The sequence below is a fragment of the Castor canadensis genome, chromosome 18 (assembly GCF_047511655.1).
Source record: "Castor canadensis chromosome 18, mCasCan1.hap1v2, whole genome shotgun sequence".
Lineage (NCBI taxonomy): Eukaryota > Metazoa > Chordata > Mammalia > Rodentia > Castoridae > Castor > Castor canadensis.
Genome location: NC_133403.1, coordinates 40,637,055 through 40,655,795, shown reverse-complemented (window position 1 = coordinate 40,655,795; position 18,741 = coordinate 40,637,055). Strand labels below are relative to the sequence as shown.

The following is an 18,741-nucleotide window of genomic DNA, read 5'->3' as shown; positions in this document are numbered from 1 at the left end:
TTATGTGAAAAATTATCAGCCTAAATTGAGTGATTTCAAAAGCCCCAAATTTGCAGTAGCAAGAATAATGTTTGAAACTTACAAATGTGATTGAGACATGGAGCTATGTAGGGACATTACTCTTTGTTGTCACTAATTAGTCTGTCAAGTATAAGTCAATGATGAGAGCAAGCTTGGAGCTGAGATGGAGGTTTAGAGGGATGTGAAAATAAGGAAATGGTGTAATAATTGACTTATTGAACAATGTCATAGGAATAGGAACCCTTCATGTCTTGGTTTGTTTGCTTTAGGGTTGGTTTGCTGACTCTCATCCTTATGTGCGTTCCCTTAGCCATGTAGACACTGAATGCTGCCTGAGCAGCACAGACTGATTGTCACCTGATGTCCTCAGAGAGGGTACCCTCCTTCCTCACGGTGTTTTCTCATGCTTAGGCTGCTCAGACTGCAGAAGATGCCATGCAGATGATGGAACAGATGACCAAAGAGAAGACCGAAACTCTGGCCTCCTTGGAGGACACCAAGCAAACAAATGCAAAACTGCAGACCGAAGTAATCAGATTTAAATGGTTTTTTTATACAAAGAACAGCTTATCGACTTCGTGGAATGTTTGATCACTGACTCAGGATTGTGTATTTTTTTTCATGTGTGGACTCATACAAGTCTGAACTGTGTTAGTAGGGTCAGATGTACACCACAGCCATGATAATGTTAGAGTATTACTTCATTACTTAGTAGGACCAACCTTTAAGAGTTGATGGAGAAACCTGAGTAGTGTGACTTTCTAAAATAACTAGAGGGAAGAGATGCTGATGGCATTCCTGGATTTTATATCCTTTGTCTTGTATCACACACTTTTTTCCTCTACTCTTTCCCAACTTGAAGCCGCTAAATTCCAATCCCCAGCTGTGAGCTTGATGTAGGCCTTTTCTTGGCGTAGTTCAATACTGATTCCTTTTTATGTCATCTTGAATTAGTTACCTCTGGAGCTGGGACAAACTTTTTGGCATGAAGATATTTTGATTCAATCCACAAGTAGCACTTCTCCTTCTTGGACCCTTCACTGATTCTCTTCTTTCCCCCTTCCCAGCTCATAATAACCCTTTTCCCCTTGGAAAGCTGCTACCTAAGTTCCTAGCAGACTGACTCACTGAAATGGGTGTGTGAAGTTCTGTACAACTTCAGGTGCTTTTTAAAGTCACAGGCAGGTAAGAAATAGGTTAAGAAGTAGAGCAAGGGAAGGGACAGCCAAACAGGATAACTACTATGAAGACTAAGCCTCCTTGTGCCAGGCAAATGATCAAGGTTAACCAAGGCATGACATTTTGAGGTAATTACAGGTGAAACAAAATCTGCATAGAGAGGGGTACACTCTTAGGACTGACAATCCTAAGAGAAACAAATTAAAAATAGAGAAGCATTAAAAAATCACAGAAGATAATCAAAATTAAGAGCCAGAATAAATAAGATTTTAGAAAATGTCTCTAACCTTTGAAGATAGAATCAGGGAGAATCGTGTCTGCCTCATAATAGATCCTGTGGTATATCTTTTGTAGCCAGATCACAAGACTAGATGAACCATGTCTTGGGCCCATTGTGCTGTTTTGTTTTTCATAAATCTGAAATATTCAAAAGGAAGTTGGTACATTAAAACTAACAAGACACCTTCTGGATTCTTGGCTGGTGGCATATGAGAGAGATACGTTTTCTGGCTATAGGAGATAAAGACACAAATCCCAAAGTGCCAGCCTGGCCCCAGGATCACACCCTGTGTCACGGATGTCCTATATGAACACCCATCCTTGGTGGGGGCTCCATACCCCAGAAATCCAGCCACCTACCAGAGCACGTGATCCTTTATATTCACTCATTCCCATAACATGCCTGGATTTCCCACTGGGAGCAAGGCCCTAAGCTAGCTGTATCCATATGGGTAGAGATGGGGTTGTGTGTGACTGCCCTTCAGTCTCACTGTGTGGCTTCTTCCCCTTCATGTTAAGGTTCAAATGGATAAGTAAATTCTTTCCAGTCAAGTATGTTGCTTCAAATAAGTAATTTTTGTAATGAAGATTATGTAAATTCACTACTCACATTACTAATCCTGCATAGAGTTACTAATCTGTGAAAGGAAAGAGGTCTTGTTTGATTACAGAGACTAATCCTTGCTGATGTTATTGCCTTGCACCTTATTTCTTGCTTTTTGAAGGCGGATCATTTTGAATAGCAAGCTCAGTGATAAGTACTGAGAATCCTACACAAGATTAAAAAAAAAACTTTGTTTTAGTTTATGTAGCAATTTAGTTTGACATTTTGGCCAAATGTATAGGAAATGAGAGGCTAAATGTAAGGAAGAGACTTGCATTTCATAATAGATTTGTCATTTGTAATCTCTTCACCCAGGAGACCTCCCCCCCTTTTCTTTTTTACAAGTGACTAATTTCATCTATTTTTAGATAGAATCATTCTCATGAATAATTATCTATCCAGCCATGTCATTGGAGATGAAATAAATTCATCAAGTTTTTTTCTCTTGGTCTTTAAGTTGGACACACTAAAAGAAAACAACTTGAAAAATGTGGAAGAGCTGAACAAATCAAAAGAACTTCTGACTGTAGAAAATCAGAAAATGGAAGAATTCAGGAAAGAAATGTAAGTTTATCTCCTTCAAGAGAAATTATGTAACTGATTTCTTTTTGGTTTTTTTTTTTTTTTTGGCATGGTAGTGGCATTTGAACTTTGGGCTCTGTACCTGCTAGGCAGGTGCTGTATCACTTGAGCCAATCCTCCAGCCCTGTGACTTACTTTAAATTACAGAAAGGAAAATAATGCCAATTATCTTCACATATTTGCGAATTACTCACAGCAACAAAAAGAGTTGCCTTCCTGTACTCCAAATGCTATTGCTTCCCCCACATGCAAACTCAGTAGCATCTTTTAAGTCAGAATTGCAGCTAAGTTAAAGGCTTAAAGAGCACTGCATGCTGGCTGATGAGTGAGGACATTTGGGATTCAAATGCTGTGAAGATACAAGTAGAGGCTTAGTACATTTGCATGATAGCCAATCTTAGCCTTTAGAGCCATTAGACCCTGTATTAATAAATCTTTCTATAGGAAAAACTCTGTTGCAGGGAAGACCCCTAGCATTTCAAGCTCAAGATTTTCAGTATCTTGATTTCAAGAATAATCAAATCATATGATGAATTAGATGAATTTAGATGAATTAGAAGTTAGGATTTAGCTGAACATGGTGGTATATGCCTGTAATCCCAGCACTGGGGAGGCTGAGGCAGAAGGATTGTGAGTTTGAAGCCAGTCTTTGCTACATATCAAGGCCTTGTTTCAAAAACCAAAAATGTGAGCAAATGAATGAATGGATGGATGGATGGGTGGGTGGGTGGGTGGATGGATGGGTGGATGGATGGGGGGTGGATGGGTGGATGGTGGGTGGATGGATGGATGGATGGTGGATGGATGGATGGGTGGATGGATGGATGGATAGATGGGTGGATGGGTGGGTGGATGGGTGGATGGATGGGTGGATGGATGGATTGGGTGGATGGATGGGGGATGGATTGGGTGGATGGATTGGGTGGATGGATGGGGGGTGGGTGGGTGGATAGATAAGGGTTTTCTCATCATCCTACTGCTCCATTTCACAAAGACTGTTTACATTTCCTTTGGTGACACTAACCTAAGCCCTTGCTTTTTTTTTTTTCTTTTTCTTTTTTTTTTCAGCACCGGGGTTTGAACTCAGGACCTCATGCTTGCTAGGCAGGCACTCATACCATTTGACCCACTCTGCCATCCCAAACCTTTGACTTTCAAGTTTGGAAGTTTGGTTATTGTAGTTATCAGAGAATGGTATATATGTGGCACTTTAAGTTATGGTTACAGCATAGATTTCATTCTTCTGCTTTCGTGTGTGTGTGTGTGTGTGTGTGTGTGTGTGTGTGTGTGTGTGTGTGTGGTGCTGGGGTTGAACTTTAGGGTTTTGTGCTTGGAAGGAGGTGCCCTGCTGCTTGAGCCTCACCTCCATCCTTTGGTCTTTTGCTTTATGAGAACACTGTATCAGCTGTATGAACATAAAAATCCCGAGCCAGTTAGTCTGGTGAATATATGAGTGTGTTCTTCTTGCCACGTACTAGGAAGGATGCACAGAAAAATTATGTGTAATGGCTTTCCTTCAAGTGTTTATATCTCTTATTTCTAATTATAATAAAGTAAATACATGAGATTCAAACAGAAATAAAAGCTTCAGTTCCAAGCTGCTTTTTCTAAATCGTCATTCTCAATATATTTGTTCCTCAAGCTTGGATTAAGCTAGTATATGTCTCGTTCTTCTGAGAGTTCTTCAGATTCTGCTAGGAATAGTTGGATGTGCACTCCTTGGTAAAGGAGATGCCCAGCCATGCTGCTGCTGATTAATTCCCTTCCTCCAGCTCAGTATTAATTATGTTCCCCTAGATTATGTTTTAATGGTTCCCAAAATTTCATCTACACAGACATAGAAATTTACAGTTGTGGTCATGGCCATTGGTTAGAGTTTTAAAGTTGACCTACCAAAGCCAAATACGCGACTAGGGGCTGTGGAGTAGCTCAAGTGGTAGAGCATCTACTTAGCAAATGTGAGGCCCTGAGTTCAAGCCCCAGTGCTGCTAAAAGAAAAGAAAAGAGAATGAATTCAATTATACAAATAGGTAATTGGTCACTGTGATAGAAAAAATAAATTCAGTGTTTGAAAATAACAATTTAGGCCAGGCACCAGTGGCTCACATTTGTAATCTTAGCTACTTAGGAGGCAGAGATCAGGAGGATGGATCTGGGTTCAAGGCCAGTCCATGCAAATAATTCATGAGACCTATCTCAGAAACCCATCACAAAAAAAGGGCCGGTGGGGAAAAAAAAAGGCTGGTGGGGTGGCTCAAGGTGTAGACCCTGAGATCAAGCCCCAGTACTGCAAAAAAAGAAAATAATAACTTAAATCCAGGTGAAGCAGTTTACCTTTGTAATCCCAATAAACAGGATTCTGAGGCAGGAAGATCACAAGTTCAAGGCCAACTTGAGCTATATAATGCAACCCTGTCTTTAAAAAAAAAAAAAACTGAAAAGAAAAAAGAAGAGCTTAGTTATATTTAGAGAGGGTATGTTGGAATACAATTTAGGATTTTTTTTCTCTGTGACACAAGTAGTTATGCTAACCAGGAGCACTTGCAACACTAAGTTGACTTTAGTTCACTTGTGTCACACAGGCATCTGATGAGGGTGGATGTGAGCAGCAGAAGATCCCCTCACCAACCTCCCACTGCCATAGTACCACTCCTGAGCTCTCTCGGCCGCACTAGGTAATGGACAGGGCCACAGTGGATCTATCCAAGAGAGCTCTTGGGATTTAGATAACATTCCTGCAGTGCTTCTTGGGAGTCTTGTAATGGTCATTTTATCAGTCTGATCTTAGAGAGGTCACCATTAATTTTCAGAGACCTCACTAGATCCTGCCATGTTACCCACGCCAGTTAGTGTGGGATTGGCTTCACCCCTACAAAGAGATACATTGTTACTGGAACTCAGAAGTGTAGTGCATACTTGGTACTTGTAAGGTCCTATATTCAATCCCCAGTATCAGAGAGAGAGAAGGAGGGAGGAAGAGAGGGGAAGAGGGAAGGAAGAAGGAGCAGGGAGAGATTATCTTTGTGCCTTGTTTCATGTCTGTGGAAGCAAAGATTTTCATGGGAATAAAAATCTTTGGCCCCAGCTGCTGTTAAGGTAACTGGAGCCTATCCTTCTTCCTGCTTTTTGGGAGATAGTTCAGCTAAGGGAGAAACAGACCCAGGCCAGATCTAGCTGGGCTGCTTTAGATTCTCTACCTTCTTTTTTCCCCACCAGTCCTGAGGGCATCCCATCTTCCTGCCAGTGACTGGGCACTCTATGGCAGATGGCAGCTTTCCACAGAAACTGGTGGAGGGAGCCTAGAGGAGCTTGTTGAAGGACCATCCGCTGTCAAAGGACTGTGTGATGGAAACAGCTTCTCAGAACATTGCAGTTGTTTTGTGCTCCTTAGTGCATTCCTCTGTGCCTGCAGCTGGAGAATGAGCAGCTGCTTGTTTTCTTGTAGCTTATTGTTTGCATAGAGTTCTTCATGTCCTCTGGAGCTGTTTTGGTGCCCCCACAACCACAGCACTGCACTTCCTTGGTGGGTGCGTGTGGGTGGGGGAGTGCCTATGTATCCTGGAGGTTCTAGTAGGAGCTCCCTTCTGTAGAATATTGCCCTTGCCACTGGAAGCCAGCACGTGAGACCCAGTGTTCTTTCCCTTCGTGCTACTTCCTACACCAGCTTTAGGAGAGTTGTTGGTTTTGATTAACCAGCTGTTTTTAGCTGGAGAGTGACAGTCATGTGGTCTCTTGCTGGTGTATACCTTCAGAACTTAGGGAAAATGATATAAACAATCTTTAATTTTATATGCCTTGCTTAGTAATAAACTGGAATATACTTACCATGATAATTAATAGATTTATGAAGGAATCCAAGTTAATATCTGCAGTGTTTATCTCTCAGTTTAAATACAGTCCCCCTCCCCAGGATATATCTTGTGGAATGCAAAGAAAAGTAACTTCTTTAAAAATTACTAGAGGGAGCCAACTGCTGGTGGCTCACACCTGTAATCCTCTCAGGAGGGAGAGATCAGGAGGATCATGGTTTGAAGCCAGCCCCAGGCAAATAGTTCACAAGACCCTATTTCAAAAAAACCTATCACAGAAAAGGGCTGGTGTAGGTCTCAAGGTGCAGGTCCTGAGTTCAAATCCCAGTACCACAAAAAAAAAAAAACCCTAGGGTTAGGGATGTAGCTCAGTGGTAAAGTGCTTGCCTAGCATGTGCAAGGCCCTGGGTTTGATCTCCAACACTGCAAAAAAGACAGAAAGAAAGAGGGGGGAGATGAGGAGGGAGGGAGGGAAGGGAAGTTGGGCAGGAACGAAGGAAGTTTTTGTTGTTCTTGTTGGTGGTACTGGGGATGGACGCCAGGACCTTAACCATGCTAGGCAAGCACTCTACTATTGAGCTATCTGCCCAGTCCCTACAAATATTTTTGCAGGTGTTCTCAGAACCATTCCTGAGTGCCTCAAGAATTGGAGCTGTAGAGGTCTTTTTCCTCCATGAAATGCTTGTCCCTACTCCCCACTGGAGACAAGCCGAAAACTGACTGCAGAATCCCAGCCAGTTATGACTCTACTGCTTACTGGCTTTATGATTTGGAGCAAATCTTTTGATCTCCTTCCTTCCTTCCTTCTTCCCTCCTTCCTTCCTCCTTCCTTCTTTACTTCCTCCCTCCCGAATCCCTCCCTTCCTCACCCCTTCCCTTTTTTGTCAATACTGAGGGGTTGAACTCAGGGCCTGGTGCTTATCAGGCAAGTGCTTACCACTTGAGCCACACCCCCAAGACCCTTTTGTTTTTGTTATTTTTCAGATAGGGGCTCACTTTTATGCCTGTACCAGCCTGGACCACGATCCTCCTGTTTATATTTCCTGCAGAGCTGAAATGACAGGCACATGACAAACATGCGTGTCCCCAGCTTTTTTACTGGTTGAATTGTGGTCTTATGGAATTTTTGCCTATCTCCACCCCCTGAGGCTGTGCTCAACCCAGTTTTCTCATGTAAACATAAACATTAGCCTCCCTGCGCTTTAAGGATTAAATGATAAAATGTACATGAAAGCATTTTTATAAATTTTGAAACATTAAATTTTCAACAACCTGCACGTTTTATAGGTTGTTTAGCGTATTTTGGCCACTTTTGAAGAGCTTCATTGACTCCTTGTTTTAATTTTCCTTACTGGGAGGGCTTTTAAAGTAAACCAGGGGTTAAAAAACTTGTAACAGACGATAATTGTCAAACAGAAGGGAGAGGAGCACAAATATCACTCTGACAGGCCACACTAATGCTGAGACTAAATAGCCTCTTTGAAGGCATTAACCACCTGAGAAGTAGTGTTTGGCTTATGGATTGTCAAGGATTAGTGGGCTTTGGCCAGACAGTGTTCTATAGCTGTGATGCTTGTGTGTGTGCACACGTGCGCACATATATGTATCTATGCACACACGTATAAACATATGTATATGGATGGATGAATAGATTGATAGATCCACAATTAAAATCAGTCCTCCCAGCTTTTAGATGGCTAATTACCTGAGGCTAAAATTTCTTCCTAGTTTTTTTCCACTTACTCAATAAACATTTCTGTAAAAAAGCCTAATTTACTGTGTTAAGAGAATTTTTGTGTAGATTTATCCCCTCAGATCTTTATGAGATCATCACACAATGCACATAATAGGTAGGTGGAGAATTTTTAAAAAATTGAGAAAATTGAGGATGCCGAGCACTGCGCAACCCATTAGACAATTGAGTTAAAAATAGATGTGTTCGTGCATCAACAGATGGATTCATACCCAGATGACTGGATTCAGAACTCAGCCATGTATGACAGATTGCTAAGTGGAGTTAAACCAGCACACTTACTTAAAATTCAAAATTGCATCAAAACCTTCTATGGCATAAAACTAAAATCCAGCAATCAAGTAAAATATTCTGAATATCAGTGTGTAAATGATAATAACTTAGAATATGCATTTTGGGTTAATTTTAATAATGGGAAGATGTTTAATAAATATGCCACCCTGTTCATATTTTATATATTGCTTATATTCATGATAGAGGTTATTTACTAAGCTGTATTTTTATTTGCTTCTTTTAATTACACGTCGGCATTGTGGAAAGATTATCATGAAAATAAAGTACCTGTATTTAATTAGAGAACTATGACCATTGGGCATCTCACCTCTAGTTGTCCTAAAGATATACTCAGATTTACATCAGCACTTAACTCTGACAGATGCTCATAAACGGGACCTTTGGATTTTTATTGCTGCCAGAGAGAAACAGATTACAGATCCACACAGCTAGTATAGAATGCCTTGGCTGCAAATTAAATCATGTTATTAATGTAGTGGGTTTAGTATAATTATTTAGTGGAAATATTACACAAGACAAGGCTGTATTGACCATCTCATTTATCGTTTATTTTATAGCAAAATTCCTTTCTGTGTGGGGTAACTGTGGGTGGTGGGAGGGTGGTTGTACCATTTATTAGCTTTTACAAAATGTAGTAATTGTGGGCAGCCATCCTCCTCTTGAGAGATTAATGCCATGTGACCTCTCCATAATGTAGATAACCCTGTCTTTCATTGTTATAGATCCTATCAGGCACGTGACCCAAATCTATTTTCCTCAGTGCTGTGAAGCTGGTTGTCTCCCACAGTTTCCTTGCCTGTCTTGTTTCTATGGTAACCCTGCACTCACTGTCTTTGCAGAGAAACCCTAAAGCAGGCAGCAGCTCAGAAGTCCCAGCAGCTTTCAGCATTGCAAGAAGAGAACGTCAAACTTGCTGAGGAACTGGGGAGAAGCAGGGACGAAGTCACAAGTCATCAAAAGGTCAGTGGACCTTTGGTGGGGGTTTCTAGGTCTACCATGCTAATGTCTGCTGCTGTTTTTGGCTCACCTGGAGACTACTGAAGTCTGCTTATTGTGGTTGGGTCGTTCCAAATGGGATTTCACATTATGTGTGTTATGTGTCTCCTTTTTTTTAAGTATGGTGCTTTAGAATTTAGGGTAGGTTCACTAAACACGCGCACACACACACACACACACACACACATGCACACACCACTGGATCTTACAAGCAAGCAGAAAATAAGGTCCTTATTAGACAATCTCCTAGCAATGAATTTAAATGAAAAGGGATATTTGCCTATGTACCACTGCTTGGATTTCAAAATGACTTTTAAGATTTTTTTCTCTTTTATTGGAATTGTTTTTAAGGAAACAGATTCTAAGAACATGGATTTAGTGTGAGGGTTGACAGTTGATTTTAAATAGAACTTTGTTTCTCTTTAAATTTAAAAAATGTTAAAGCTTTTCCCTAGTAGACCTATGAATATATGTGCACTCATGTGCTTTGATACATATGGAAAGTGGGTTATAACTATAATGAACCACAACCTGTTTGCTTGCATATTTAAGTCACAGAGGTTTCTGGCCGAAGTTAAGCGTGGGAACAGAATTGATTCTGCTTTGGACTTTTCTAACAGTTGAACCTAAGTTGATAGGTTGGTAGTCACATCCGACCCCAGAGCAGCAACTTGAAACTACATCTTTAAGACTTTTGCATTCTTGCTTCCTGCAAAGGGAACCTCCCACCCACCCCCATCCCCCATCATACGTTGCAAACATAGATTGTAACTTGGGATGGAATCGTTTGAAGTCACTGTGTTGAGTACTCATGGACATGGTGCAACTTGTTATGAAATTGCTTTTTGAAGACTTGATTTCGGACTTTAAGATCTTTATTATAGTTTCCCAGAGTTTTCTCATTTCTTAAAAAGAAATGCCACATTCTCTAGACTCCAATATGATGCTGGTGCTGTTGGTTGATAGCAGCTAACTCATTGGCTCCTACTGTGCAGCAGGCACATGCAGGTGATACCTATCATCTCACTTAATCCCTACCAAAATTCTGTGTGATGGCACTCTTGTTATCCCTACTCGAAAAAGAGAAAATGAAGGCAAACAGAAGATAGTAAGTTGCTTTACATCATTAGCAAGTAATATCCATAGATGTTTGTCCTCTTCTGATTTTGGTCTGGAAGAGAATCAGAGGGTGAGAATCAGAGTGATGTTGGATCACTTCACTCTCCTTTGATCAGTATGTGAGAAATTGGGGTTCTTGACATTAAAAAGCCCTTTGACCTGAAGAGATTCATTCTTCCTAGCACTAGCTAGAGCATGTAGAACTTTTGGTCTCTGTGTCCACAAGGAGTTAGAAGAGTGGGAGTTTGGCAAAGTGCTAAGTCTGTTCCCTTCTTGTTCTCTTTCATTGAACATCTCTGGTTGAGAGTAGATTCCATCAGTTGGAGGAACGCAAAGATTACCATTTCCCCTTATGTGTGACCTGATCTGGACTGATAATTACACTTCTTGTCTCTGTCACCTGGAAGAGGAAAGAGCTCATGAAACTTGACTTCTTGGGCAGAGGTTTTTAAGGGTCCTCTCCATCATAGCAGCTCTATTCTCTTCATAACAGGGATTTCAACTAGCTTTCTACTGAAAAGGTTTTGGGATTAACAGTTCAAAAATAAGTCATCTTTCAGGGTGTTAGAAAATAGTGCCTACCAGGAACAACTGTGAAAGCAACTCATGCCATTTGTAGTTTTTTTGTGTTTTATTCAGAAGTGACAAGCAGTTGTGAACCAAAACATGATAGTTTTGATGATGGAGATTCTTTGATTGATAGTGATTAACATCATTCTTGTTTTGATGTACATATTCCAAAAGAATGCTATTTCAAATAACTTAGCTGGGCATGATGGCCATGACTATAATCCCAGCATTTGGGAGGCTGAGGCAGGAGGATCACAAGTTCAAGGCCAGTTGGTGCTATAGAGTGAGAACTTGTCTCAAAAATAAACTGATAAAAATAACTTAGAAGCAACCTTGGTTTATAGAAGATTGAAGAATTCAGTAGGCTCTATCACTCTTACTGTATTATTTCCAAGAATCTAGAGTGCTGTTTACTTCTGTAAAATTAGAAATTTTCACTTACTTGCTATAGTTAAGTCAAACTTTTCTTTTGGTGCTGGGGATAAAACCCAAGGCCTTTTTCATAAGTCAAACTATTGATCAACTCTGTTAAACTATATTATAGACAACTCTGTTAAACTATATTATAGAGCTACAGTGTTTGGCAGAAATGATTTTTTTAACAAAGAAAGAATTTCAATTGTGTTACTATAGAAGTATTTAGTGTTTTATTCTAAACTTAAGATAGCGGAGACTAGATTGACATGGGATAGATAAATACTGCCTGAGGCCTGGTTCCTTTGTTTGATAGCACTATAATTCACTGGACAGTCACTGAGCTGAGCTGATCACCTTACATTGTTTTCTTTTTTTGTTTTGCAATATTGGGGTTTGAGCTTAGGGCCTTCATTCACCTTGAACCATTCCACCAGCCTTTTTTTTTTTTTTGCAATAGGTTTTTTTTGAGCTGGGGTCTCAAAAAACCTCATCCTCCTGATCGCTGCCTCCTGAGTAGCTAGGATTACAGGCGTGAGCCACTGGCGCTGGCGCCTTACATTCTTTTGGTGGCTTCATCATAACCTTCCTCTGAGACTGTGAGTCTGTTGTGCAGATGAGGAAGCAGAGGCTCCAATAATTATTATTGAGAATAATTATTCTCAAATAAGAGAATGTACTCTGAACTCTACTAGTGTTGTCTTTCTTCAGCTTCAAATGTGTATTTTTTGTAGAAGACTGAGTCATTCCAAAAGCTGTCTGCATCAGAAAGGTCTCACTGGGTTTGTTGGGAATGGAGTTTTACTTCCTTTGAGAAGCCTCCTTTGTTATGATGACAGCCGCTTCATTTCCTGTTGGTCATTTTTGCTTTACCTAGATAAATCTTTGTCAGAATTTCTCTACCAAGTTCTCAAGGGCCTTGGAAGCAAGGTTATTATTGAAATAAAAGAATCCCTGCCTGCCTTTGGCTATTCTTTTTTGTTGGTGGTGGGTTTTTGTTTTTGTTTTCAGTACTGTGGTTTGAACTCAGGGCCTCACACTTGGTGGGCAAGTGTTCTACTGCTTGAACCATTCCTCTAGTCCTATTTTGTGTTGGATTTTTTCAAGGTAAGGTCTCATGAACTATTTGCCTGAGCTGACTTTGAACCGTGTTCTTCTTATCTGCCTCCCTAGTAGCTAGGATTCCTTTTGACTGGTTTTAGAACATTCTCTTTTTTTTTTTTTAGTGGTACTGGGGTTTGAACTCGGGGCTTTGTGCTTAGTAGGCAGGCACTGTACCACTTGAGCCACTCCACTAGCCCAGAACATTCTCTCTTTATCATCTTTAAGAGGTGATGAAGACTATCCTAAGAGATAATGAGCAGGGCTGCTTTGGTCAGGGTGGGGCATGGCTTGAGTTGCTGCTCCTCATTAGAAAACCCACTTGGCATGACTGCCCAGGAACAGCGTGTGTCCCTGTAGAGGAGATAGTCCAGCATTGGGAGGGTCCTCCACTTGTTCAGGGGCCTCTGGGAAGGAGCTGGCCAAGCCAGTGTGCATCCTGTGTGGCCTGCTCTTCCTTTCCCTCCAGCGAAAATTCTCTTAACTCTCCCAAGTTGGGGGTTTCATTGTGAGGGGGGAGAGATTCAACAGCCAGAATCATTTAGAATTGTGGGTGAAGGAAGTATTTGACTTATCTAGCATTAACAATGACAGCATTCTTTATAAAATGTCACATAGAGTGTGTTGTCTTTTAAAAGAGAACATAGTAGACTAGAGGCATGGCTCAAGTGGGAGAGTACCTGCTTTGCTAGGGCAAAGCCCTGAGTTCAAACACCAGTACCACCAAAAATAAATAAATGAGAATATAGGGCTGGAAGTGTGGCTCAGGTGGTAGAGTACCTACCTTCCAAGTGCAGAGTTCTTAGTTCAAACCCCAGACCACCAAAATCCCCAAAAAAGAATATATTACATTGAACCATATGAAATTGTTTCATTTAGCAATTTACCAGTAGCCATAACTTATCTTCTCCTGGTGACTCGAAAATTTTAAAGATTGTTATTAAAATTCCTATGGACTATTTGCCCTTCCATTTAGTTTTCCATATAATGCCTTGAGTGGTTTCTTACTGACTAAGGTTGACTCTGTGCGTGTGTTAAAATATACATGAGTTACTGTTTTAACCATTTCACAGTGCACAGTTCAGTGTCATTTCATTGTACGCTGAAAATACACCTTTATTCAGTTCTAAAACATTTTCATCACCTCAGAGAGAAACACCATGCCCATTAAACAACATTGCTCATTCCCTTCCTATAGCCCCTGGCAACCACCAGTCTCTCTGTATGTATAGATTTACCTATTCTGGTCATTTCATATAAATGGAACCACATACTGTGTGGCTTTTTTGTGACTGGCTTCTTTTATTTAGCATAATGTTTTTGAGGTTATCCATAGTGAAGCATATGTCAGTATTCCCTTTGTCTGTGCATGTGTGTATGTGTGATAGGATACTTAATTCATTCTTTATGGATGGATAATATTTCATTAACTGGATATACCATATTTTGGTCATCCATTTGTATATGGTGTTGTATGCCTTCTCTCTCCATTCAGACTATACTAGTCCCCCTGATACCTGTAGTATCTGTTTTCTGCCTTTTATTTTTCACGTCCCATTTGCCTGATTCTCTACTGACTGCTGTTTGACACTAATATATTCCTGAAGTGACTCTTGCTAAAGTCATCACTTACCTAGTGATTACAAAATCAAATGGCTTCCTTTCTGTTCTTTATGAACTTTTGGCCCTGTCACCACCCATGTTTCCTGGCTTACCTCCTTGACTCCTTCCTCCTGATTTGCTCATATTTTTCCGGCATCCCTCTCTACCCGTCTCCTAGCCCACATGACTGCTTTCACATCTTTTCTTCTTCCTTCCCTGCTTGGTGAACATTCTCTGTTGTCAGAGGCCCATCCTTATGTCACCCCTTACTGTCATGCTGAGTTAGCTACAGCTTCTTTGCCTCACAGTTCTGCCTGTGCCCTTAGCTACATCTCTCTCCATAAGACCGTGAGTCAGAAGGGTTGCTAGAGTGTTATCTGGCGGTTTGAGTGAACACTGGGTGAGTATCTTGTTTAGTGAGGGCCCCGGATCATTTTACAGATTGCGATGTAGACTTTGTGACTACTCTTCCTATTTTTCACATGATTCCAGTTGAAGAGTTGTGGTTCCCAAAGGCCTAATCCCCTAGTGGGGCTTTTGCTGTATGTCGATGGTGGATGTGTTGAGTGTGAATTCGGGCAAGTCACATAGCTTCAAGATTAATGGAAACCACACAGCATTATTTTCTTTTCATAGGGAATTCTAAAAATAATACGAGTTTTTCAATAGAAGTAGTCACCTCAGGTTGTCACCTTTGAGATACCTGGTTTATATTTCCAAACCTTATGTATTCTGCCTTATAAAGAAGATTCTAAAAATAAAATAATGAAAGTTCTTCAATAGAAGTAGACACCTCAGGTGGTCACTTTTGAGACATTTGATTTATCATTTACAAACCTCACATGTATTTTACCTTATAAAGATACCAGATACTGAGCTGTCACTATGGGAACAATGCTGATTCCCCCCTGGCTATTTCAAAATGAGGCTACAGTTTGCTTTTGGAAACTGGATAGCAATCAGATGAGTCAATAACTATTTCATGAATAGCTTTTCTCAGCAGAGGTTACAGCAAAGGCAGTATACAAAAAACTGGGGTGAGCATCTAAATTGATCCATGAATAATTTGCCTGCTTTTTAAATAGGGCTGAATTCCCAAACATGCATGTTTAGAAAAGGAAGGCTATTTTTAGCTTGTCATGTATTATTTTGGGAAAATGGTGATCATCAACCATTATAATTTTAAACTATTAAAAAATATCTTGGACTTGGGCTAGAGGATAATAGAGCACTTGCCCAGCAAGTTCAAGGCCTTTGGTTCCATCCTCAGCACCATACACACACACTCTTTTTAAAGAGGGGGAGGGAGGAAGGGAGGAAGGAAGGAGAGGATCTCTAGCAGAGGCTAGCAAAACCAGTAAACTTTATGCTGTAAACTTCAAAACTGGCAAACAAGCAAAATTGTGGTTTGACTCTGTTTGATATTATATTCTCAATATTAAGTAAAGGAAGGTAAAATTTTCATTTTAATTCTCCCCATTCTTGAGCCCAGTCCAGTTTGGAAAAACAGACCGAAGAGGTGGGTAAGCAGCCTGGAGGAAAGTCAAGGAAAGATCTGTGAGCATAGAAGTCCTCTTTTCCCTCCTCAGGACTTTACCACAGTGGAAAAAAATGCCAGTTCTCATTGTACAAAACTTGTGTAGCAACAGTGACTGAAGGCAGTGGGCACCAACAATAAGTCCACAGGTAGGAAGTCCATGGTGGGACTGGCCTCTCAGGAATGTCCTCATAAAACTGGCTCTTCCTTTCTACTCTGATGCCATTCTCAGCCTGTGGCTTTCATCTACTTGATCACCAGTGGTGGTCATACCTCCAAGCACTGGAGAGCATTCTGGGAGGAAGCAAGGGGAAGGTTAGGTGGGAAAGGCAGAGGACTTCTCACATAGTTTGGTCTTTTTATTTGGGAGGAAAGTTCAGATCTCCACAATAATGTTGCATAACCACTTCTAACCGCAAAACCTTCGTTCATCTTTAGGAAGGGAAGGCAGCAAAGGAGAGAGTAGATGTTGAAAGTGCCTTCCTATAATCTCTGCCATAGGCTGACCCCCCCCCCCAATCCCCAGAGTATCCTCTTGTGGAGATGGGAGGACTCAGATGGAGTGCATAAGGTACAGAACACTGAAGAAAACTTGAAAGATGCCCACCTTAGCAGCATATATACTAAAATTGGAACACTACAGAGATTAGCAAGGATGACACGAAAATTTGTGAGGCATTCCATATTTAAAAAAAAGAAAACTCTGAGGAAAGAGATCCTCAACAGATTCAGCTCTTCCCATTTTCCCCACCCTTACCTCTACCCCAGGATCCTCTGGCTGCAGTGCTCAACTTTTCAGCTGTAGCAGGAAAATGAACATAAAAGACCTCAGATAAGGTCAGAAGGGTGTCGGGGAAATTCGCTTACATTTTATGTGAGCAAATTAAAGTCCAAGTAGAGCTGTGTATTATAAGGTTGAACAGTTGAATATATATTATACCAAAAGAGGAAAAAGAGAAAAGAAAGGAATGTAGGGATCCAAAGAGAGATGAGGAATTCAGGCCATGAGGACATTATCCCAAAGAAAATAGCATTTTGTGTTATATAAAAACTTAATTTATTTGAACAAAGCAACTACTCAAAGAGAAAATAAAACAACATAACTTTGAGTGAAGAGTTAAAGAGACAAATAGAAGAACAAAACCATACCATGTCAGAATTACCAAGTAAATCAAAAACAGAAAGGAGCGAGCTACCGACTTCCAGGCTCCGCTACTCTTCTCTAGCTGTAGCCTTTCATTTCTCGCTAATAAATCCTACTTTATATTTAAAAAAACAAAAAAAAGAAAGAAAACAGAAAGGAGTCTTGTGCATGCTTCTAATATAAACAAAAGAACTTGATAAAGCTAGTTTTGATAAGTGAAGAGGATAAAAAGATATTAGAACAACCAGAGGGAAAGATAATAACATGGAAGCACAAAGGTAATCCAAATGAGTATAATTTGCACTGCTGAAGTAAAGAGCTCAACAGAAAAAGCACCATCCTGCTGTTTAATAACAGCAATACTTTCTGAGAACTGTATCTGGCGATGGCCTTGTTGCATGAACATTACAAAGTGTACTTACACAAAACTACATAGTATGACATCCTACAGGGCATACCTTGTTGCTCCCAGGCTACAAACCTGTACAGCATTACTGTGCTGAATGCTGCAGGCAATTACAACACAATGATAGATATGTATGTGAGCACATCTAAGCAGGCTGTCTACACCAACCACAAATATGTGAGTAAAGTATTTACCATGACCTAGGCATCACCAGGAGATAAGTGCTTTTCAGCTCCATTATAATCTTACGGGATCATTGTCATATATGGGGTGCACATTTACCGAAACATCATTATACTATGTATGATTACATTAGGAGATACAAGAAAATCCCTCCAAGTGAAGGAAGAACTGAATCTGTAGAATGAAAGAACAGTGGGTAGAATGGAAACCCAGTAGGGAACCCACTGGAAAAAACTGGTCCAAAACAATTGTTACCTAAAACATTGTCTGGTAATGAAAACTCAAAAACACAGAAAGAGTTCATCAGTGTCCAGGCAGAAAAATTAATTCCTTATAAAAAAAACCAAACAATAAAAAAAAAAAAACCAGCCACATTCATGTCAGAAAACTAGTGCCTTGTTTCCAAAGTTCTGAGGGACAGAAAATCTGATCGAGAGGTGGCTATTGTTTGGAAAAGAAGACAGGTAAGTGCTTCCAAGCAGGAAAGAACTTTGAAGCTGTAGGATCCACTTGATAAATTGAGCCAAGCAAGATACGAACAAAAATAAAGGCTCTACCGAACTTCCGGGGCGGGACCTTGTCAGGCGCAGATTTCCCAGTGTTGATCAAGATTGAAGTGCTTAGCAGGCAGGCAAGCCACAGTTGCAGATACCACTCTCAGAACTGTCTCCAGACGCTTTTTTTTCTTTTTCTCCCTACCTTTGATGAGAGAACAACCGAATTACACCTGCAAGCCGAAAAACTTACTGAAACTATTGCATTTGAACTGGGGACACTTGGTGGGGCTTTTTTTTAATTTTTTCTTCTGTGTGTGTGTGTGAGTGTAGTTTTGTTCTACTTTATGCATCCCCTTTGATGAGACAACTACAGAACAACATCTGAGGCACCAACTCCAGGACTGGAGATTAAGACGGACATCCAAATTATTAAGACTGAAATTGCATTGCATATAAACTTGGAAGTTTTTTGGTTTTTTTTTTTTTTTTTAATTTCCTATTTTCCATTTTATTTTAATTCATTTTTATAAATAGATATTACTTTCATATACTTATTTTTTATTTTTTTTATCTTTGATTTTCAATCCTCTCTCTGTCTCTCTATTGTCTGTTCAGCTTACTGTCGATTAGTACACTAACACTCCCTGTTTA

General features: G+C 40.3%; 1 protein-coding gene and 1 pseudogene across 25 annotated transcripts in view; both read left to right on the top strand.

The window, feature by feature from the left end:
• Clip1 (CAP-Gly domain containing linker protein 1) overlaps positions 1-18,741 on the top strand; it is a 118,990-nt gene that overhangs the window by 75,541 nt on the left and 24,708 nt on the right. For 16 of the 25 annotated variants that reach the window (XM_074060763.1, XM_074060766.1, XM_074060759.1 and 13 more), the window contains 3 exons: positions 433-549; positions 2,541-2,647; positions 9,361-9,481. In XM_074060763.1, coding sequence (XP_073916864.1) covers positions 433-549; positions 2,541-2,647; positions 9,361-9,481 — 345 coding nt within the window. Of the gene's footprint in view, positions 1-432; positions 550-2,540; positions 2,648-5,247; positions 5,341-9,360; positions 9,482-18,741 lie in introns of all 25 variants that reach the window. The other 9 variants (XM_074060749.1, XM_074060750.1, XM_074060761.1 and 6 more) reach the window with 1 other exon arrangement.
• On the top strand, positions 16,460-16,550 carry LOC141419089 (U6 spliceosomal RNA; annotated as a pseudogene).